Consider the following 24,986-nt stretch of genomic DNA (forward strand, 5'->3'; position numbering starts at 1 on the left):
ACACGTACACACGCTCTCACTATAATCGTGGTAGCAGTAAGGTAGAGGACGAAGAGAAACATAAGACGATCCGGCATAATATCAGGATATGATTAATTTTACCGCGTTTAATTCTTTATATATTATCATATAATCGAAAACTTTTATTTTATTCGTCTTACGAATAAGTTTAACATGGTTTTCAGTTGCAGATGTTCGCCTTATTTATTATTTTTCTCTTTTACCGGCTTAATTATATTTATAGAAATATGTGCTTTAAACTATAATAAATACGAATTAAATACATATCATAAAGGTGAGTTATTATATTTTTATTTATTAAAGTTTTAGAATTAACATTAGCAATGAATTCATTTAAAATATAATTAGTAAGGGCGCGAGTTATGACGGTATAAGATATTTTCATTGTTATTTTTTTTTACTATATAATACCGTAAAGAAATGTTTAAAAAATAACAATGAACACGTGTGAAATAGATTAAATTAATCTATTTCAATAAATGGATACGTAATTGAAACAATTATATTAATTATGTAAATTTCGTTCTTTGTTAATTAAATCATTTTCATCTTTTGAACCAAACGTTTTCAAATGATGAGCTAAGCAAATATTTTATTTCGAAAGTTTGTGTATTGTTAATTTATTAACGGAAAAAGTAATGTGAATATAAAATATAAATGCTGCCTGAGAATAAAACTGCCTCCCTTTTTTTTAACATAAATATATTATTCATTTTAATATATTAAATTTTAAAAATGTCATTTAAAGTACTAGGACATTCAAGACAAGTAAATTAAGTGAGTTTTAAGAGAAGAAAAGTTTGTTGGATGCTGTATTATATTTAATAAAATTTCATAATTGGATAAAGATTTTAAAAAAAAATTGAGAAGTTTATCATTTAAACGTATTGTTTTAAAAAATCTTAAGCACAACTTGATCAACAATTTAAATCTAATTTATACAAATTTATAATTTAAAATGTTTATTACATGATTGATGAAAATGTTTTGATTTATTATAATTTCATGAATTTGCATTAAGTAAATAATAAATTTTCTAGTAAAATCAGGAAAATTTAAATGTTAACTTTTATACTGAATAAGTAGAANGTTTAACATGGTTTTCAGTTGCAGATGTTCGCCTTATTTATTATTTTTCTCTTTTACCGGCTTAATTATATTTATAGAAATATGTGCTTTAAACTATAATAAATACGAATTAAATACATATCATAAAGGTGAGTTATTATATTTTTATTTATTAAAGTTTTAGAATTAACATTAGCAATGAATTCATTTAAAATATAATTAGTAAGGGCGCGAGTTATGACGGTATAAGATATTTTCATTGTTATTTTTTTTTACTATATAATACCGTAAAGAAATGTTTAAAAAATAACAATGAACACGTGTGAAATAGATTAAATTAATCTATTTCAATAAATGGATACGTAATTGAAACAATTATATTAATTATGTAAATTTCGTTCTTTGTTAATTAAATCATTTTCATCTTTTGAACCAAACGTTTTCAAATGATGAGCTAAGCAAATATTTTATTTCGAAAGTTTGTGTATTGTTAATTTATTAACGGAAAAAGTAATGTGAATATAAAATATAAATGCTGCCTGAGAATAAAACTGCCTCCCTTTTTTTTAACATAAATATATTATTCATTTTAATATATTAAATTTTAAAAATGTCATTTAAAGTACTAGGACATTCAAGACAAGTAAATTAAGTGAGTTTTAAGAGAAGAAAAGTTTGTTGGATGCTGTATTATATTTAATAAAATTTCATAATTGGATAAAGATTTAAAAAAAAAATTGAGAAGTTTATCATTTAAACGTATTGTTTTAAAAAATCTTAAGCACAACTTGATCAACAATTTAAATCTAATTTATACAAATTTATAATTTAAAATGTTTATTACATGATTGATGAAAATGTTTTGATTTATTATAATTTCATGAATTTGCATTAAGTAAATAATAAATTTTCTAGTAAAATCAGGAAAATTTAAATGTTAACTTTTATACTGAATAAGTAGAAATTAGTGTAACTTAATTGATGATTTATGTTTTCCAATACGTTCAGATTTATATATATTTTTTCTTTACAGAATTCCATTGTCCTTTAAATTATTTTAAGTGCATCAATTCTACTCAGTGCATTTTAATTATAGAATTGTGTGATGGCATATTGAATTGCTTAGATGGAAGTGATGAACAAGACTTTTGTGGTAGGTATTATAAACTATATTACATTCAGTATATAGAAGATAGCATATTCAATGATTTAACTTTACTATTTATTTATTACAAAATAATTTGCTTAGGGCAATAACTTTGCAAAATAGGTCAAAATATGAGAAGGATTTAAGTAAATTCCTATTAATCAGATTGAATTTTTTTTTGTAAACTAAAATTTGAGAATTTCAGATTAAAAAATACTTTATTTCTAGAATATAAATTATTTATACATATGTCAAATCATTATATTTACATTTAAACAATAAAATAAAGTATATTGTATATATATATTTAATGTTTAATTATCGAGTCATCTGAAATACATGTACATATTTATTTTTGAATAAGAACATACTAATATCAAAAATAAATATAGCCTACAAAGAAAATATTTTCATTATTATAAAATACTATAATATAAATTTAATACATAATGCTTCAGTAACGTGAAATTGTTTGATTTATGGGTAATGAATTTAATTCTATTCTGGAATCAGGTAACCTGAAATATATTTCATAATATTTTTATATTGCTTAATTGAAAGTTTTATTCCTTTTAATTATAAATATATTGTAAAATACATTTATTAAAGTAAAATTTGAATAATGTAAAATATCATAAAAAAGTTTTACATTTTTTCATCAATAATTATTTTATTAATCATCAGTATTCATTATTTCAGTAATATATTGTGTCTAGAATAGTTTAATTTCATTTTACTAATAACTAACTGTAGAAAAATAAATAATAGTCTTCACTTTTAGACTTTTTTTTATCTTTTATAAATTAAGATATTAAAATATGTAAATTATGTAACATATATATATAATACATGTATGTAATTTCATATTAATCATTGTTATAAAAATGCAGCAACTTAAAGATCAGTTTTTATTACAATCAGCTTGTAACTTAAATGTCCTTGCACTTGGCCAATGATTGATATGTTCTAGTTTTTAAGAGGTCACAAATACAGAGTAAAGACAAAACAAAATTTTTCTATTGTTTCTTTCTCATATAAATACAATAAAGTATATAGTATTATTTTATTATTTCATACATTAAATTTAATCAATGTTCAGTCTAGACTAGAATGTTGTTTGACTTAACATTAATCCAATATAGTAGTATATAATTTACAAGAATTTACATATAAATAAATAAGGTCCTGCTAGGAATTAATACTTTTGAAATAACAATAAAAAATAATTTTTTTATAAAAACAATAATTTAAAAAATTTTATTTTTATATAAGAATAAGATATAGTACACTCTTGTTAATTCAGCCTCTCCTATTATCTGACATACCCCCATTATATATTTCTCTTGTTTGTGTTTTTTTAAGGCATACATTTATACTTATATAGTAAACCTGTAACATTAAACTTCAAGTGCATGTATTTCATTTTTTTTTTATGTCAAGTGTATTCAGTAGAAATAAATAACAAACTGATATAAGGCATTAAACTTGAAAGAATCTTATTAAATTCTTATATGCTATCATTTTCAATGAAACATATTTGTTGCCTTCAGGCAAAAGAGTTCCGAATGGAACATGAAATGGAATTTTTTTGGAATTTGAACTGGTACCATTTACAAAATTTAAACATATAACATATGGAATATTGAAATTTATATTTGAATCAAAACTTGATTCAAGTATAACATATACAAATTAGCTTCAATAAAAGAAGTGATAAGAATAGTAGAAGAAATGAAAAATACAATGTATTTTGTATAAATGTTGATAGAAACTTTGGTTTTTTTTATTATTTACAAATATATTTTCTCAAATTTTAACAGTAATTACATAAGCTGAGTAGAATATATAATTCTGACTTTTCACTTATCTTGAATGATGCTACATGCTAAAATTCTTTATTATATATTTCAAATTTGTAGGCTACATATTACATTTTTTGAAATTTGAAAAATTCAGTGTTCTGTTCAGAACTCTTTTGCTTGAAGACAATGAATATGCTTCATTGAAAATGCTAGTGTATAAGAATTTAATAAAATTCTTTAGAGTTTAGTTCCATAAGACAGTTTGTTATTTACTAATTTTTACTGAATTAAACTTACAATTACTGTATCACTGTATATAATTTCATAATGACAAAAAAGTACAGTTTCAAAAAGAATCAGTACTGAATGACAATAACTTAGGTTGTCATTTGTTGCCTCTAGGCAGGTTTTAAGCATATACACTCAGTAATCATGCCCCTCTGTGAAAGAAATGGCTAGATTAGCAAGAGTCTAGTATACTTGTAAATAATTTGTAGATTTTCTTTCATTTTATCCAAAATCAATATATTTTAGCATAAGTTTAACATATTTTTTGCCCCTTTCTACATTGAAAATTTTGAAAATATGAAACATTAAAATTATAATTTTTTTTAAATTCAAATTTCTCATTAGTCTTTTTTATTTCTAGATATAAATTTCCAATATTTGAATTTATTCATACATTTATTTACAGTCAGTTCAAAAAGTTTAGAATAATTTTACTTAAAAAATTTTACTTAATTTTACTTATTATAATGTGCCAACCCTTGATTGACAATAACTAGGTGAAATAAAAAAAAATTATGAAAAAACTAAATAAGGGAATATTTATTCTAGTCTAAAAAATCTTATTTTCATCTAAAAATATTAATTTCTGGATAGTGTTAATGAGTCGTTACTTTTTACTTAAGTGAATGATGTTCAAAAAATTTAGAATATTTGAAATTGTGTTCAAAAAGTTTAGAATAATATGAAATAAATTAATAAATACTGTCCAATTATAAGTAGTAGTGTTTGTAATTCATTGCAATTATGTAAATTTTGTCACAGGTAGTGTATAAATTACAATCCAGCATTTGTCACAAAAGCAGGGTAAACGCCTTGTACAAGAAATGACAATTAAGCCTGGATCAAACCCAAAATTATTGATTTACATGAAGAAAGTATAAAGCAACAAGAAATTGCAAGAAAAGTGAATTATTCATAGTTTAAAGAGAAAAAAAATAATTAAAAAATTTAATGAAACTGGAAGTTTAAATGCTGAAAAATGCTCTGGTCATACAAAATTTATTTTGGAAATGACTGAAATCAGCACTTAGAAAAATTGTACAATAAAATAGACATGCAAGCTTGTAAACAGATGTTACAAGAATTTGAAATCTGATTGGAAAACCAATTTCAAATAAAACATTTTTCAGTTATTTGAAGATGGGTTATAAATCAGCCAAACTACAAAATAAACCTCATCTGACAAAAGTTCAAAATAAAAAATGATTAACCTGGACCAAAAACTATAAATGTTTTATACCTGAATAATAGGAAAAAGTCATTTTTAGTAATGAAAGTATATTTTGTGTTTAATTAAATTATGGAGATAAAGTTTGTCACTTGAAACATGAAACCAACAATCCAGATTGTTTGCAAGTCATTAAATTTTCCACTAAACTAATGGTGTTTGTTTACTTGACTATAATGAATTTGAAAATTGTGATTTCTTAGTGAGACGGTAAATGGTAATATTTCAGAATATTTTCTCATCCGAACAATGGAAGATCGTTTCAAGATGATAATGTAATCTTAATAACAATGAAGTTAAGTGTCAAAATACATGCAAAAAATTTAAAGAATTTATTAATCTAAAAAATAAAGTTCTTGGATTGGCCTGGAAACTCACCAGACTTGTCTCCAATTGAAAATATTTGGCTCATTTGTCAAAAATGACTGCAAGAATCTAACCTAACCAATAAACAAGATTTAAAAGAAAAACATACAAAAATTTGGTCTGAAATTAGTCTCGAACAATATCAATCACTTATTGATAGTATGCCAGAAAATAAAACTCATAATTCATAATAAAGGAGATTTAAACAACTATTAAAATAAAATATTTTATACTTTCAATTATTCTAAATTTTTTGAACATTATTCACTTAAGTAAAAACTAATGACTCTAACTCTTTAACACTTTATTTGGAAATTAATATTTTTAGATGAAAATATAGCTAAACGACCAAGCTAAATATCTCCTTATTTAGTTTTTTTTTATAACTTTTTATTTCACCTAGTTGTTGTCATTAAAGGGTTGGCACATTATGATGGAATTAAATTATTCTAAACTTTTTGAATTAACTGTGTTTTGAATTGGGCTGTAATTTGAAAAAATTGTAGACCTATAAATTCCCACTGTTGTTTGGCTGCCTGTCTATCTGTCTCGAGAATGGAGTTAGATAGATGAAAGCTGAGACCAGATATGGAAAGCTTAGGGGCAGAAGGCCCTGATTAACTATATATGAACTTCCGATGCAAACCAGAAGTAACATTACTTCAATTGAAAAAGTTTCCCCTGAAAGGTGACTTAACTCTGCCAAAGCTGCAGGACCCACTATTCAGGCATTCTCGAGAAAATCACGATTAAAGTTTTTCTACAACTATTAATGCCTACACATAAGTGCCATCCATGCATTCAGTGCTGGCCCGAGGCAAGTTTTAGGATGGAGCGAGATCCTATTATGTCGTCCCCCCTTGGTTGCCCCTAATTTATACCCTTTAATTTTCTTTACCACTGAGGCGCCTCCTAGGACTTTGCGCCTGGAGCAGCTGCTCCATTCGCCCTATGGTAGGCTCTGCATGCATTCATGGCGTGATGTGATTAGTTAAGGCATTGCATGAAGAACATTAATATGTGTGTTTGAATCCTGTATGAGATCTTTTTTTTTTCTTTTTTTTTTACATATATAATTTAATCTTATTGTTATTAAATTTGTTATGTACAGTTTTATGCCATTTTTAATTATTGAATTTTAAATTTAGTATTCTTTATAAATATCAGGAAATTCAAAAATTATTTTTCAACAATTTAAAGTTTTTGGTACAAAATGTACACATGCAATAAATACTTACAAATACTGTTTCACAAGAATATGACAACATTTTGGGTTGTATTTATCATAAAAACAGTTAAAACATAATGGTTTGGTGCACCATGCATAAATAATCATTGCTACTTCATTCACACAATCTTTATATTTTGTTTTAACAACAGAGAGTGGAAAACAAATTTCATTAATGTTTTTGAAAATATTTTCTTTGCGTGTTATTTGAGATGCAAACTATTCATATTTTAACATGTCACAAAAAACTGGCGTGCCCAACTGGTTGTGAATTACAAAATATTTTAATAGCATCTTCAGGATTGGCTATTTCTCTATCGGTTTTAAGGAGATAGCTACATTGCGCTAGTGCTCGTTGATGGCATAGGAATAGCCATATCTCACAAACCAAATACAGTATAAGCAAAAACATCTATAAAAATTTGTCTGGCATGCTGGTTTTATTTATACTGGGCTCATTGGCAAATGAAAAGAGAGAATTGTAGCTGTTGACTTTGGTTGCTTCCATTTCTACATCAAAGGGACTCACCTGATGAACTCTAGCAAAGCCCTTACCTCTCTGATGAAACTGAACAGTCCAAGCAGAAAGCATAATCTTTGTCTAGTTTTCTTTCCTGATTAGATTAGGCCTATGTACTGTACCTACTAATATATGATATACAGTATATCAGACAAAAAACTAGCACAAGTAAACTGGAACTATATACTAAACACAACAATTAGAAGTCTTTAACAACAACGCCTACGGCTTAACACTAAAGTTAGACTAGGAAAGTCGCATAGAGGTTAACTACTTAAATATCAAGATTAATACGGCGAATAGAAATATTACCACAACCATTTACTACAAACCAACATATTGTCCTCTCTTCATACCTGCTAACTCAGAAGACCCTTGGCCTTTTAAGGTATCAGCTTTTTGGGCCTTAGTCTCAAGGGCTTATTCCCACTGCTCTGATACTTCCGATATCTACAGAGAACTGAAACACATCAGATGTATAGCATCGACACACGGGTACCACCAGTCCTTAATAAACAGGCTAACTGCCAACCAGCAATCTACAATAACTACCACCAACACGTGGGTTAATGATGCACAGAACAACTGGGTGGTTTTATCTTATGAACCATCCCTTCAACAAATTTTTAGTAAAATTGCTAAGGTGTTGAACGTGCGCTTAACATATAAGAGAAAACAGAATATTTTCCGACTTTTATCTAATGCTGAGGACAAGTCCGATGATAAGGAAGCATCAGGTGTGTACAGCATCCCTTTGCATGACGAACATTTTAATCGTTAGATAACATACATTGGATCTACATACAGATCCCTTGAGACTAGAGTACGGGACCACAAATATGATGTGTCCAAGCACATCATATTTGTATAGTACTGCTCTAGCCCAGTATGTTACAGAACCCAGGGTTTCCCCATGTTGGGATGAAGCTACTCTTTTGCATAGGGCCTTTGAACGACACGATTTACGCTCGTTGGAGGCTCTTGAGATTTATATAGAAATCATGAAGGGAAACTGCATTAACTCCGATTATATTCCGATTCCACAATCGTGGAAGTATTATTTACATTGCCACAAAGCACAACAATAATTGTATTATTATTAATAATTATTTTTCATCTTTCTGCTTTGTAAAAGAAAACAATTTCCACATTGTTTACATTGTGCTAATTTTTACAACGCTATAATAATAATTTATGTATAGCTTTATTTAAAAATAATTATTTTTATGTTGTAAACGTAACAATTTTTATATTATACAGTACATCATTTAAATATTTAAAAATTTGGAACACAGCTGTATTCAACGGGTAAAAGTTTTCAAATGATAGAACTGGTTTTTTTTTTTTTTCATACATTCCTGAGGAGGGCCTCTAAAAGATGGCCAAAGACGTTGGAGCATTAAAATTTTTTGTTCATTCAGTGCTGGAATTAGCATTTAGGTGTTAATTGTTGTGTTTAGTATACAGTGTATAATATATTTTTTGCTGGAAAGAGTATGGATGGTGTTGAGTTGCTTATTATAATATCTTATATCCTTACATATGAAATGTAATATAAATGTACTGATATGTATAATGTAAGAACATACATTATGTTAAACAATACAAAATGTGATTATAATGTTATATGTATTTTCTAGATATGGAAGGATCAAAATAAAAAAAGTAATAAATTTTCAATGATTTTAAAAACTGTTCATAAATTTAATAACAATAAGATTAAATTATAAATGAAAAAAATTATCTCATACAGGATTCAAACCCCCATATTAATGCACTTCACACAGTGCCCTAACCAATCACATCATAAAATAAAATAACTTACTGGAATATAAGTACTTAAAAATCAAACATTTTATTTTATTTTGTAGTAATTAATTTCAATTTTTAAACCATTGTATTGCTTGCGTTCTATTTTATGTTCGTTTTAGTTTTAAAGTGGCTTAACTGAAGAAGACTATTAAATATAGTCAAAAATGTTTTTATTTTTATTAAATAGTTCGTTGCTGGAAATGCTAAGGTGTTTGATTATTTTTAAGTAATCATGTCATGCCATGAACATGTGGATGGCACTTATGCTGTATTATAAACGACTCAACTGACCAGATAATATGGTACGAATAACTCTTTATTAATACAACTAAACATTTCTACATCCAGCTGGTTCCCTCGAGCTACTCTCGCTCCCTTTCCATCTCGGCACCTACCCGATTACATCTTGTTTATTTAAATCGTCAACATATATTACATTACGTTTAATGTTTATCTAAATCATCAACATATATTACATATGCATAGGTATTAATAGTTGTAGAAAAACTTTAATTGTGATTTTCTCGAGAATGCCTGAATAATGGGTCCTGTGGCTTTGGTAGAGTTTAAGTATGAGTAAATACTACATGCCCACAAAATTTTGTTAAAATTGGTGATGACAACCTTTCAGGTTCCACTTATGAGTACAAAGTGTTCAAACATTTTTAAAGGCACAAAGCAGCAGTATAAGCCTTTCTTTTGTCTGCTTACCATCTTTTCAATGTGAAGCCATAAAGAGAGAGTTTTTGATGGTAATAATCTATAAAAGAAATTCATTTTGTCAATAATCTATAAAAGAAATTCATTTTGTCACAATTGAAAATATCTGGAATGCTTGATCAAGAGACCAACTCTATGAAATCCTTTGTCTCAATGACAGCACAAGGAATGCCTTTTTGTTTAGAATAAGAAAAGAAAATTTATTAAGATATGCCTTTTTGTATAGTCCCAATGGTGTATATATGCCTTTTATCTGCAACCTGGAAGTTTTATAAAATATGCCATGTTCTATCAATTGTTAGACCAATTTATTTAGTTTCCTACTCATTCTGTGCATATTTCTTTGACCACTCCATAAATTTGCTGATATTATTAATTTCACCTAATTTCCTTCAGTGTGTGTGCCTGGATAGACTATCCAAGAATCTCCCAACAAACTTTTCCACAAATCATTCTTAGTCCTCTTATAGATGTAGACTAAATTTCTCATCAGATTGGGTGACAAGATGTAAAACCTCAAGTACTTGTAAAATTCACACAGTTGTAACTAGGATTATATCCAATGGGAACATCTCTTGCTCAATAAACAGATTTTATCATACAAAAATGAGTCATCCTTCAACCCAAGAACAATGCCTTCACATTTGTGACCTTTATGCTTGTGTTGTCCAGTTATCCTCTTTCGACTTTAATTTAAATTGAACACCTTCTATTTTGATATTGGCTGTGACTTGAAGTCACATGACTTCATACATTAAATAAAGTTGACCAAGTTTACAGTACAATAAGGTATTCAATTTTTTTTAAAATTTAGTTAAGTAGCTTGCTATAATGATTGCTTTGCAGAAGCATGAGCTTTTTCCACTTCTTTTTGTACTTCAAACATCTTTTTCTAGTTTTGAGAAATGATTTCCTGCTTGTGAATTAGTTGTTTAACCAACAAGTCCTGTGTTTTAGTATGTGAGATAATTTTATTTGATTCCAGAAAAGTTGAAGACTATAATTCCTCCTCGTTCTGCCTCCTCTTCCTCATCATTTTTCCTCAAATCCATTAAATAAATTTTCAATGATCAGATCTGAATTTAGCTCTTCAATATCTGTATTCTCATGGACAAGTAATTGTTCTTTGAAATTATAAACTGCTTGTGGGTTTATTATGTCATATCTCTTTATGATTGTTGTTGGTAACCCAAAGGAAATTTTTTATTCCCAAATCAGTGCCATCATTGCTTGGTAAGCCAATTTGATGAAAGCATTTCAAAGATGTCATTCTGAACAGTAAAGAACCAATATATAACATCAAAAATTGTTGTGAGTCTTTAACAGATGCTGAAGAATCTTTAAAGCAGAAGATTCTTTAGCATAAAGTATTTTTTATTGGAAAATATTAAAAGCTAGGCTTAACATCACATTTTCTCTAAAAGAATGATTGATTATATTTTCCAACAATATAATAACATTCTAATAAATACATTAAAATATAAATATGACTTTTACAGAGGTAAAACCTTGCTTTTGTCATTCTTTTTGCCGTTTACATCATCAGCAGTCCTTAAACAATTCACAAAGTTACAGAGACAATCTTCCTTTTAAGGCTACTGCCTCTGCAAAAAGATGTAAAATCAGGTAAACCCTCTGGTGTTCTTGCCACTGTTATAATATCACATTTTAAGTTAAAGTGCCAGCCATGAACTTCTATTATTTTTTACTTAAAATGTGATATTATAACAGTGGCAAGAACGCTTTACCTGATTTTACATTTTTTTGCGGAGACAGTAGCCTTAAAAGGAAGGTCGTCTTTGTAACTTTGTGAATTGTTTAAGGACTGCTGATGGTGTGAACTGCAAAAAGAATGACAAAAGCAAGGTTTTACCTTTGTAAAAGTCGTATTTATATTTTTATGTATTTATTAAATGTAAGTAATGCGGCCATGTACTTCTATTATTTTTTTACTTATAATAACATTCTTTCGTAAGAGGAAGTTGGATGATCAGAAACAAAGCAATAGGCTATACCTCTATGCCAAATTGCATTGTTTCTAATCATTAAAGTAGCCATAATTTAGTCTGGTAAAAATTCAGCAGGTGGTTTGGAAATTGTTGTATTGGGTTGGCTGTTATTTATATACAGTATATAAGTGGGTGGACAGTAGATTGAATAGGATTTGTGTTATGTTATAACTATGGTGTTTGTGTTATATTTTTATGGTGTTTTTTTTATCATTTTTTTAATCCATTTATTATTATATATATTAAAATTTTACTGTTCACCTACTTTTGGTTTACCCTGTATTTCAAAGTCTTTATTCAAATATGACATATTTAAATATTTTTATAAAATTAATAAAAATAAAATTTTTGATTAATAACAGTGTTACAAAAAATGTTGAACAAATTTAGTGCCAGAGAAAAATGCAATTAAAATTTAAAACTCTATTGAAAAAAATGCAAGAAATTATGATAATTATAATTTTGCTGAAATTTTTGCAGACTGGGGTTCCATATATGTTGTGTTACATTGCCAAGTTAGGGACATGGCCTTGAGACAGCTTCAAATCTAAAAATTTCATGGAGTAATGCTAGGCAAACAAGGTCACCATTCAAGTGGCAATAAGTAGCCAATTACTCTTTCTTCAGTAAAGTGATGCTATAGAACAGGGGTGGCCAACCTGCGGCTCGTGAGCCACATGCGGCTCTTTGAAGGATTATTTGTGGCTCTCGATAAATGTACCTGAGTTCCCTTTTCATTTTTGTGTTATTATATTTTTAAAAATTATTATCGTTTGTATGTGTTTCAAAATGTCTTTTAAATTACTAACAACAAATATGAAAGACTAAGTGCAACGTTGTAACAAATTTCATTACCGTCCAAGTTAAGAATGATATGACTCATTGAAAACTGCGCGAACGAACATAAACAGTGGCGTAATCGTCCGTTATCGACCGACTCCAGACCGATTTTGAATTTGTAAACTGTCATTGCAACGGACAGTTGACATTGTGCTCTGGAGGAAACAATTTGTATCACTCTTGCTACGGATATAATTTGTAATCTGGAATTTTTTGCATACCTTTTTAATACGTATTTAATTGCGGCTCGCGAAAAATTTCAAATTTTGAAAAATGGCTCGGACTATCAAGGAGCTTGGCCACCCCGGCTATAGAAGCTGCCACACTGGTCATGCAATGTGAAGTGGTGCTCCTTGAATAAAAATCTTCCTTTTCAGATACTTCTATTTTGCAGTTGCAGAATATTGAAACTGTAAAGTATATTGTACTTCTCTTCAGTAATGGAGCATATCTCTGCACTTGTCAGATGAATTTTCTCAAAAAGATTATCATATTATAAAGGTTGAGTGAAAATGTACTAAATGGTGACTTCAATACAACATGCTGATCAGCATCTGAAGCTCAAATTCAACAGTTCTGGATGTTTACAGTCTATTCAAATAAAACTGGGCCTTGTCTCCTCTCAAAATGTTCAAAAGTGAAGCATTTTCAACTTCCATTCTTGTCAAAGAAAAGTTAGATCAAATGACAATCTGTTTTCTAAATTTCCTTATTGTAACTGCCATCCTTATTGCATCTTGGATAAAACTGAAACACTTTGAAAAAGATCTCTTACTGTAAAAATAGTATATTCAATTGCCATTTGCAGTGCTATAATCAATGACAGTATCCAGCAATCTGTTGACAATGACTATTGCAACTTCATCTTTAAAGAAGTTGCTTCAGATGGAACAGATTTCTGTCCTCTTCTAGGTCTAAACGTCAAAGATGTTGTTTTCCTCAAATGTTTAAATCATCACTGTAACTGCAGGAGCTGAGGGAGGACCTGTCAACAAGTTCTTAACAGCATCTAAACTCACAAAACGTTGCTGCTGCATTATATCTATTTTGGTAAAATAACTTCACAATTAATGTATGATAAGGAAAGTTAGATATATGTTCAGAACAATTATCTGTAAGAATATTTTCTCTCTTAGGAGAGTGACTAAAACATTTATGGGCTTTAGAAATCAACAAAAGAAGAAACAAATCAGTTTTATGTGAAGTTTCTACATCTTTAAGTCAAAAGTGTTTTTATTGGAGAATTTTGGAAGTAAAATTTTCCATAAATTTTATTTCCATGCCATGAATACCCAAAAAATTTTTGATCTAACAATTGGAATGTCACCAAGTGCCAGAAGTACCAGATAGGGAAAGTTTAATTTGGGTAGTTAGTGTATAATAGACTTGCATATATAATGTTTTAAGACGTTTCTTTATAAAATGTTAATATTATACAACATATTCACCTTATTGCTGAGAATCATTTTTACTACTAATATTCAATGAGTCTGAGTGTATGTTGAAATGTTAATATTACAAAATTCTTTTAGGAATTTATGGCTTTTAGTTGTCATTTTTCTGTTTTCTTATATTGAAATTTTATAAGAAATGAAGAATAATTTTTCACTTTTAAAATTATTTAGCTTGCATATTTTAAGGCAAATAGAAAAATTGTTGTAGATGTAGAAATAAAAACATATAGAAATACTATATTTTATTTAACTATTTATGACATTTTCAATGATTATTAAAATGATTAGTCTTTAGTTTAAAAATCAGATTTTTGGGGAAAAAAAAAACAGTTGCTCCTATTATTTGAAATTAGTTTTTCATTACATATGGAAAATATCAATATTAATATGTTATAAATTCATATAACATAAATATTAACTAATTTGTCTGAATCCTTATCTTTTGTGAGTTTTTTAAAAATTGGTTTTCATTATTAATTGACTGTGTAAGATCTAATTCAATAGTAGGCCTAAGTAGTCTTTTTAAAAACTTGTTTGATTTTTGATCTATATGCTTAATATTTTTGATGAAGTTCTAACAACAGAAACAAGAATTTCTTAAAATGTTTTAAGAAGCTTTTATTTTTGCCTTCCAGAATCAGAACTGGCTATTTTAGGAACATTAACTTTTAATGAAATTAATTGATGAATATATATATAAATTATTTTATCATCATCATCATCATCATCTATTATAAATAACTTAAAAATTCTTACAAAATGATATTTACAAAAAGAGAATATTTTCTCTGTTGAGGGTGTGATACAAATGGTTAAGGGTGATAACAAATATGCAGGTTTAATATACAAATATAAGGAAATAAAGCAAAATAATCATAAATATTGGTAACATACATTCATATAATAGTAACTTGTCTATAATGATAGTAGCATGTACATAAGCAATCAAAAATATTATACAAAAGAATAAAAGTAAGGAACATTTCTATAATTTAATTATTCATAATTAAATTTTTCAGATATTTTAACAAAGTAGTTATATATTTTGTACAAGTTCTTTTTATTGAGATTATTTAGACTTATTCTAAAATCAAGTGATGAGTTAACAATTACATTAAATTATTTTATTATAACTTGAGTAGTATTAGCATAGTAAATATTTTTGCATAAAGAATTGTTTCTGAAAAGATTATTTGATTATGATAGATTAAAAAAAAATCTATCTTGAACTTTGTTTATTGAAAGAATCATTTATTTCTTAAAGAATCTGATATGTGTAGATCAAGCACATGCCGATATGGTTGTCAACCTAGTCCAAAGGGTCCATTGTGTTACTGTCCAGAAGGCTCAACTTACAATGGAACACACTGCCTTGGTATTGTATTATTATTTTATTTATGTATATATATATTATTGCTGTTGATTTATTTATTTGAGGTGTAAAATGGTTTTGATAAATATTTGTCATTTATAGATATTAAAATCCCATCCTCATTTTTGCTTTATACTACCTACAAACCTTTTGCCATTAAGGGTGTTGAACTTCCAGCAGAAGGTACACATCCTAGTGAAATTATTTTGCCAATATATACAACTGGACAAATTTCAGCAGTTGCTTTTGATGTTAAAAATAATAACATTTATTATTGTGATATTGTGGATCAAGCAATCTATCGTCAAAATTTAAAGTCATCTCAGAAAGAAATATTTCTAGAAGGTTAGTAAATGTTAAATAATAAATTAATATATATTAATAATAGTAAATTCTGTTTAAAATATTGTATTTCAGGAATTGAAAAATGCAGTGGATTGACCATTGATCAAATGGGAGAAGCTATTTATTGGTCTGATTCTAGTATTGGCTCTATAAATGTTGCTAGTCTGTATAATTCCTCCGTCCAAAAGAACTTGTATCAGCTAAAAGGAGCACAGCCAAAAAATATTGTTCACATAATAGGGTAAGATAAACTTATATAAGTTAATGAATAATTTAAAAGAATGGTATATCCTAAATATGAATAATACTTTAGTTCTTCAATTCTAAGACACGTCACGAATTTGAAATTGAATTTTAAGATTTTTTTTTATGAAGGGGAAAAATTATAAAACAATTAGTTTTAGCTTAGAACAGCGATTCCCAACTTGGGGTACGCGTACCCCTGGGGGTACGTGATAGGTTGTTTAGCAGTACAGAAAAAAGTTAGTTATTATGGCAGAAAAAATAATATATTATGTATCACAAATTAATAGTATTAAAAAATTATTAGGTAAAAATTGTTTTTTGCAACAATCACAAACTTTATTATACATTTCAAAATGCAAAAATAGAAATAAAAACTAATACATAAAGTAAACTAATGCCGATTGTACAATGTAACATATCAATAAATGTTGCGCAGTCAGTCAATGGTAGTGGGGACACCATTATGCATGATTAGTGATTATGCTACGGACTTTTGATGGTGGGGTGTGTTACTGTTATTATTGTTATCTCTCAACAATATCCCCATGTATTTTTTGAGTATTTTTTATTCTTAGCAAAGAAAAGGACATAGCTAGTTTCTCCAGATTTTCTGTATAAGTGGTAATTTTTTTCGTTATTTATTCAGTATTTTTATTAATTTTTTATTGACAAGACTATATCTTGTTTATAAAATCGTACTGCCTGCTGTGTTACCAGCTTAGAGGTATGAAGGAGTACATGTCAAAAGTTGCAATTTGGCACAAAGTATTAGGTGCCCAAATCATGCACGCATAAAAAAAAACAGACTTGTTCACTGGACCGAGAACAGAGTCAAGATAAAATTCAAAATTGCGACACACACTACAAACAGGCAGTGCGAGATTTGCACATGTGTTGCTCGTTGAGAAGTTGGAAATGCCATGGGTGTACGCTAATGAAAAAAGGTTGGGAACCGCTGGCTTAGAATTTTGTTAAGTAAAAAGTTAAAGAAACAATACATTTTTTTCTATTTCCATGCTCTTTTGCTTGTACAATAATTTTTCTTTGAATGTGGTATCATAATGTCATCTTGAAGGTTTCTTTTATGTTAAAAAGAAGTTAAAATTAACTGCTCATTACCAACAAAACTCATTTGAACTGATGTGAATGTTGATCAGAATAGTTGAAAACCTGAATTGATACACTGTGTTGTCTAGGCAATGATTGCTATTTGTTTTGGACTATAAATGTAAGATATCATCAATTCTAAGATGGATCTCCACTTTGGACAAGTAAAAATAGGTAAATTGTCTTAGAATCAAGGAAATATACTAGTACATAAGTCAAATAATTAATATAATTCATTAAAATTTGTCTACTAATACAACATTTCAGATAATATGAATATCTTAATAAAAACAATAGTAATTATTATAATTTATGAAACATTTTTGGTTTTTCTATAAAATATCATCTCATGAAAATAATTTTGATTTTATGTGAAAAATAATGAAGTTTATTCTAATTTAAATTTGTTTCAAGCTTAATGAATCAGTTCAAATTTCTATTGTATACATTCAGTTGTATTCATTGTAAATGAAAGATGACTGTATGGAAATGGTCAAAAAATGATGTTAAGAAATTAGAATAGGCTACATTTATGTTGTGGCAGTATGCCATATTTTTTGTATAATTTTAAGTTCATATTTCATTTCTTTTACTCCTGTCTCTCTGTCCATTCTTTCTTTGTTCTATTGTTTCCATACTTCTAAGAAATTCTGACCTAACCCTTTTCCACCAGAATGTGGGGAGTTAACAATGAGCTATAGGAAGCCCCAAGGCAAAATCTCATTTCAGATTTTCATTCTTTGGTCAAATATGGAAGAAGCAAGTCACAGATGAGCAAGGCTTTGAGTTCTTGAGATCGACTAGAGCTGGTGAGTCAGGCCTCGGAATAGGAGACCTATGAGAAATTAAGAAGCAAGACTTGTGAATTGTGATTTCTCTGAGGAAGATAAATCTTTCTCAGAGAAATCACAATTCAGAAGAGAATATCCATTAGGCCCAGAGGTTAGAAATGAGAAATCACACCAAGTTATTCATCGAGAAATTGGTTACCCCTGTCCTATCAATTTTTCCTCATTGTTCCTTCAATATCTTTCTATCTACACATCTGTCTTTAAATTAGCTTTTAAATAGGTTAAGATTTGATTTGTGATCATAGGATACGTATTATTGTATGATTAATTGTATAGGATTGGTAATTGTAATGGAGTCTGTTTTAAATATCTTGTATTGTTATCACAGAGAAACCTGGGAAGTGTATAAAGATCGGGACCTGTAAATAATCTGTTCTATTGCAAAATTAAAGTTGTTCCTTGGATATCACACTTTATTATTATTCCTTTTGCATTGAACATCTTACAATGTATCTTATGTTATACTGCATGGAAAATACTATAAATAATAAATTTTATATCAAGAAAATAATAAACTGAAATAAATAATTCATAAATAAATTTAAAATACATTTTTTTAATTTATAAGCCAATTTATAAGTGTTATAACTTGAATGTATATAATTATTTTAGGTATATGTTCTGGATTGATAAAAATAAAATAAAGATGGCTGCAATGGATGGCAGTAATGAGTTCATACTTGTTGAAGCTGAATCAGACATTTTTAGTTCTTTAACAGTATTTAATCACAACCTATATTGGTTTAATTCAGCATCTCAACAAGTAGAAGGAATTGATATAGACCGAATCAAACAGCGAGTAAGTTTTTCTTGTCATTTTATTATCATTTATTGCCATTTAATTATATTTTAACTTTCCAATTAGTTATAAGAGTAATAATTGTTGTTTTATTGTGTTATTTTTCAGGTAATTTTAGACAAACTGAATATGAATATTAAAAGTATGATTATGACAGATGATTATATATATTGGACTGAAACTTCTAAAGGAATTCTTCATATGAAAAGTTTGAAAAATACATCTAAACATTCTTCTTTCTTTCTTGAAAATTTACCTATTCATATAACATATGTTCATATAGCAAATGGAATAACATGTAAGAAACATTTTCAATTCTAATATTTTTTTTATTTATAAATGTTGATATCAATTTAATATTAATTATTTTTAGCCAGAAACAGTTCACAAGATTGTGTTAACTGTGATCTATGCCTTCCAATGCCTTATTCCCAAGTTCAGAAATTTAAATGTATTTGCCAAGAGGGCTTCCATTTTGATAATGAAACTAGAAAATGCAAAGGTAAAAGCTTTAATTACTTTATTAGTTTTTTAAATATCAAATTAACAGTTCTAAATTAAAATTAATCTTATAACTGTATTGTTTTTATTCTTTAAAGACTAAATTTACTAAAGATACATTATTAATTTTGAGAAAACATTCAGTATGTGTCTAATCAAAATGAAAAAGTAATAGCATGAAAAAAAAATTGATAATTGCATAGAAATTTTGCACAAAATGTTGTTATAAAATTTACTGTATTGGCCTAAATATTAGTTGATATTTTTTTCAGTTTTAAAAAAGCAAAAAATTGCTTTCAGCCTATATTAGAATCAAATTAAAGTTTCCTTCAATTTTGATAATTGTTGTTTTATGCAGAGGATTTGTTTGGAGGAGGTAATCCCTTCTTTTTTAGAACATTACCTTAAAATATACAGAATTTTGATAACTATGGTACATGTAGTGCAGAGTTAAACTGAAGCTGGAATTCAGTATGCCAATTGTTTAGTGATGTTAAATGTCAGCTAAGTTGTGACCTATTATGCTGCAACTCTCAAACTATGAGCAAGAACTGAGTATTTGGCATACTTGTAAATAATTGATTAGTCAATTGTGTTTTTGAACAATTATACTAGTACATAAGTCAAATAATTAATATAATTCATTAAAATTTATTTGTCTACTAATACAACATTTCAGATAATATGAATATCTTAATAAAAACAATAGTAATTATTATAATTTATGAAACATTTTTGGTTTTTCTATAAAATATCATCTCATGAAAATAATTTTGATTTTATGTGAAAAATAATGAAGTTTATTCTAATTTAAATTTGTTTCAAGCTTAATGAATCAGTTCAAATTTCTATTGTATACATTCAGTTGTATTCATTGTAAATGAAAGATGACTGTATGGAAATGGTCAAAAAATGATGTTAAGAAATTAGAATAGGCTACATTTATGTTGTGGCAGTATGCCATATTTTTTGTATAATTTTAAGTTCATATTTCATTTCTTTTACTCCTGTCTCTCTGTCCATTCTTTCTTTGTTCTATTGTTTCCATACTTCTAAGAAATTNTTAGATCTCTGATAACAAATACAAATATGCATATTGAAGTAAAGGTTGGAATGCATCCATTTTGTATTTGAATTGGTCTTGTGAGTGGAAATGTACAGTACATGTGATGGAGTGGCAGTCAGTTTACTATCAACAGCCCTCTTAATCTTGTCCTTTTCTTCTGTAATGTAAAGAGCCAAGAAATGGACAGAGCTTCTATAGATCTGTTTGATGTCCAGCATCACTCTGTCATTCTGGTTTATGCTTTCAACAAATTCTTTATGTACAGTACTTTTGGCTCATTTCATACCACCAGCATTTCATCTACATATTTACATGTAGCAGTAATGTATCTACTATATGCCTGAACAACCTGATTCTCTACAAACATTAAGCATAGCTCATCAAATTTTTTTATACTAGACAGCCAATTGGAGCTTCTCTTGATTATGAATGAAACTTTCAATTCATAGTAAAGTATGGGGAATAAACCACAATATGTATAACCTGTAGTATACTTTTGTCTTATTTGTTTCTCATAGCATTATACAACAACCTTAAAAAACATGCCAGTATACAAGCCAATTAAACATAGACCAAAAATATTTAATATAATGAGTGTTTTTGTCTGTATCAATCAGACATCTTCAGGTTACATAAGCCTATTGAAAAACAGAAAACTAAATTGAATACAGAACTCAAATTGAATTTTTAAATGCCTGAGGTTCAGGTATGTATTATACCATACACAGAGAATGTATATTATAAAGAAAGAAAAATGTTATGTAATTAATAAAAGAATATTTTGATTAATAAACTTGAGAGTATACATGTAGTGATTTTCTATAGTTCAAACCATACTCTCCATGCCATTGATAGATTGTCTGATTCTCTGAAGTTGACAGCAGTCTGATTGTTCATGACCTTTTAAATTTCTAGAGACTCCAAGTATTTTAAACAGGCTGGATCTGTTGTGCAGTGTAGAGTCAGGTATCATCATAAGCAACCAGAACATTGTCATCACTTGTGTATGGGACCAGAGCACTTCTATATAGTTTTTTTCTAATACTATATTTATATTCATTAATGCAAGTGCTCAAGAACCTCTTGGTAACTCCAACATATACTAACAAATGGTCAGTCTTATCTTTGGGTCATGTAGGAGAATAGCATATATTTCTGCCAAATATAATCCTCTACATATTTGCCATTCCTTAACAAAGAGAAGATGATAGGGCTTCCCCTGTATGTCAACCTGATATTATATTAAAAATTTTGAGTGTTTTTTTAAGTGGTTTGTATATACTGGTGTGTTTTAGATAATATACAGCCTTAATGTTAAAACATATGACATTTCCAATTTCAGAGATAAAAATAAGATTTTTTAGTTTCCCATTACCATAAGCATCTTGTATTTCAATGGGTGTAGGTACTTTATTCTTTCCATCATCTGAAGTGGGCAATTGACTATGTAAGGATTTTTCATTATGTAGGTCTTGAGCATAGTGAATTTCTCTTCTGTCATGATGTTAGGAACCATATCTCCACAACTGGTCAAACAGGCCAGTAAGGAATTATGAGCTAATGACAACTCAAAGAACATGGGAGGAATCTGTTTATTTTGTAGCTGAAAAGAAAACTCGGGTCAAAAAGTTTTTGTATTGTGTATCGCTTTGGTTTTTCTGAACCATGCTGGAGTGTAAGATCTTTTGTGCAGTAAAATTGCATCTACTGCTGTAAGATGCATCATCAACTTCCTGAGGTATTTCTCCTTCCTAATAATTATTGGAATTTTGAATTTATCTGACATTGTGATCACCAAATTATTCTGATCTCTACAGTGTCTAATAACCTCAAGTAATTTGTGTACAAAGCTGGTGAAGGTCATGCTCCTTTCTTCTGTTTGGTGGTTGTTCTTAAGTCCCTTGTGACTGACCATTTTATTGCTTGCAGTGACCTATAAGCTTTGTCTATTTTTGTGCATTTCCATACTAGCTTCAAATAATTAAGTTTCCAGTACACATTTATGCCCTCTTGAGAATAGAATTTGACCATTTTTAGGAAGAAATTACTGTTTCCAATCTTGAACATTTTTGATATATCGTTACCCTTTGATATTGTAGAAGTTGGTGTTTAAGAATCCATTTAATCTTTTTGACATACTTTGATCTTATTCTGGTCTGCCAGAAATTAATAAAATTCAAAATGTTTTATTGCATTAGGACTTAATTAAAATGTAGATTCCTGAAAAAGATTAACATTTTTATGTTGTGTAATGTTCCTGCTGAGTCAATGATAATGAATAGAAGATATTTATTTTAGAAAGTTCGATATTTAATTTTTTCAAAAGAGGAGAAGCAGATGTTCAAACAGGTAAAGCATAATCGTAGCATGGAGGTATTTTTTTGGAAACAGTTTTGACATTATGCCAAATCATTTCTCTGCAAGTGTAAATATTATAAGATGTGTGCATTTAGATTAAAAAATATAATACATTATGTATTTATTCATTTTCAAACTGATATATTCAATTGATTTATAATAGTTAAGCTGTAGATGATTTGTATTAAAACTAAAAACTTGCATTTTGAAAAATTTCTATAAATTTTCTTTTTTTATCACTGATACATTATAATATACAATTTAAATCATTATATGGAGATCTGAATTAATTAATTTTAAATTGCATATTTTAGTTTCTTTACTAAACAAATGTGGAAGTCAAGATTACCAATGTGCTGATGGAACATGTATTCCTGAAATTTTTATTTGTGATGGCCAGCAAGATTGTATAGATGATGAATTTGAAGAAAGGAATTGCAGTAAGTTTTATTCAGATCTATAATAATTTTAATTGCATAAATTTTAAAAAATAATTTATTTCTTTTCTTAAACATAAGAAACATCGTGCTTATATCCACATCATAGTTGTGATAATGGAACTAAATGTATAAATAGACAAGAAATATGCAATGGAAAATATGATTGTGATGATAAATCAGATGAAGTGGAGAGATGCTGTAAGTTTTTTAAAATAATAATTAATAAAATTATTCTATATAATTTAAAGGAAAGAACAGATGAAATATGAAAATCTTAAAAATAAAAATATATTACTTTAGGTTTATTTTTAACTTTAAGAACTGTTTATATGAATTTTTATAAATTGTTGGACTGCAATTTGAAAAAATTGTAAACCTATAAATTTCCCACTGTCTTCTGTCCTTCCTTGATCTCGAAAATGGAGTTAGATAGATGAAAGATGAGACCAGATATGGAAACCTTAGGGGCAGGAGGTCCCAATTAACTATATGTGAACGTCTGATGCAAACTGAAAGTCATTATTTCAATTTAAAATTTTCCATTGAAAGGAGTTAATGACTGGTATGACTTGATTGCTACAGGAAAAGTATGATGTACAGGAGCAAGATGCTGTTAATTTGAAGGAGGAGAGCATACATTTTAAATTAAATAAATTAAAAAATATGATTGTCATAATGCAGGGCTGCAATTTTTAATCTCACAATAACATGATTGTTTGTTATATTCACATCATTTTAATGATGTAAATATAACAATAATTTTATTGTGAGATTAAATAAACAAACAATCACTTTCTAGATTATATTTACATCATTAAAATGATGTAAATATAATCCAGAAAGTAATACATTCTAAAATTTTGAATGCGGAAAGAATCTTAAACTGTTAATTTCATCTGAGTATATAATTTATTTAAAAAAATGTAATACAAAGGAACTAAAATTTTATGCATTTAGTACTACATTAATATAGTCTTTAGCAGTGGTGAGATTCAAGTAATTTTGCTGCAGTCAGTTCTCAGCTAGGGTTGTCAACTTTCAGAGCAAACAATTCTGAACAGAATGTGAAAAAATGATGAGTGAAAGAGAATCTTCTTTCTACAAACTTGGAAACATTTTTTCTTTCCCTTCATGATTGTGATGTTGAGACAACCAAATGGCCAGGTGTCATCCTACAATCTGGGATAGAAGTTGGGGATCCAGGATAGAATTTGGGTGAGCACTCCAGGAATTTTTAATTGGAGAACTGTTTTTGATATGTTGGGTTCCCCATCTCTTTCTACTCTGCCACCTTCTATGTGGGCCTCACTGAACCCACAATGGGTATGATTAAAACAGGCCATTTTAGTGTCCACAGAGCAAAATAAAAAAAAATGAAATGGGGAAAACACTTTCCAT

The 24,986-nt window shown here is 28.0% G+C and overlaps 1 protein-coding gene across 1 annotated transcript in view; it reads left to right on the plus strand.

Annotated features, from left to right (window-relative positions):
* Nucleotides 1–24,986, plus strand: part of LOC111632704 (low-density lipoprotein receptor-related protein 1-like) — a 33,232-nt gene continuing 8,246 nt past the window's right edge. Inside the window, exons 1-10 of the mRNA XM_023377205.1 lie at nucleotides 1–295; nucleotides 2,123–2,242; nucleotides 15,768–15,878; nucleotides 15,978–16,220; nucleotides 16,293–16,461; nucleotides 19,037–19,223; nucleotides 19,332–19,521; nucleotides 19,597–19,725; nucleotides 23,463–23,588; nucleotides 23,667–23,786. Of these exons, the coding sequence (XP_023232973.1) occupies nucleotides 175–295; nucleotides 2,123–2,242; nucleotides 15,768–15,878; nucleotides 15,978–16,220; nucleotides 16,293–16,461; nucleotides 19,037–19,223; nucleotides 19,332–19,521; nucleotides 19,597–19,725; nucleotides 23,463–23,588; nucleotides 23,667–23,786 (1,516 nt within the window). The 5' untranslated portion in view covers nucleotides 1–174. The remainder of the gene's footprint in view (nucleotides 296–2,122; nucleotides 2,243–15,767; nucleotides 15,879–15,977; nucleotides 16,221–16,292; nucleotides 16,462–19,036; nucleotides 19,224–19,331; nucleotides 19,522–19,596; nucleotides 19,726–23,462; nucleotides 23,589–23,666; nucleotides 23,787–24,986) is intronic.

Source organism: Centruroides sculpturatus, unplaced genomic scaffold (genome assembly GCF_000671375.1).
Source record: "Centruroides sculpturatus isolate CEXI.00-Female unplaced genomic scaffold, Cexi_2.0 scaffold787, whole genome shotgun sequence".
NCBI lineage: Eukaryota > Metazoa > Arthropoda > Arachnida > Scorpiones > Buthidae > Centruroides > Centruroides sculpturatus.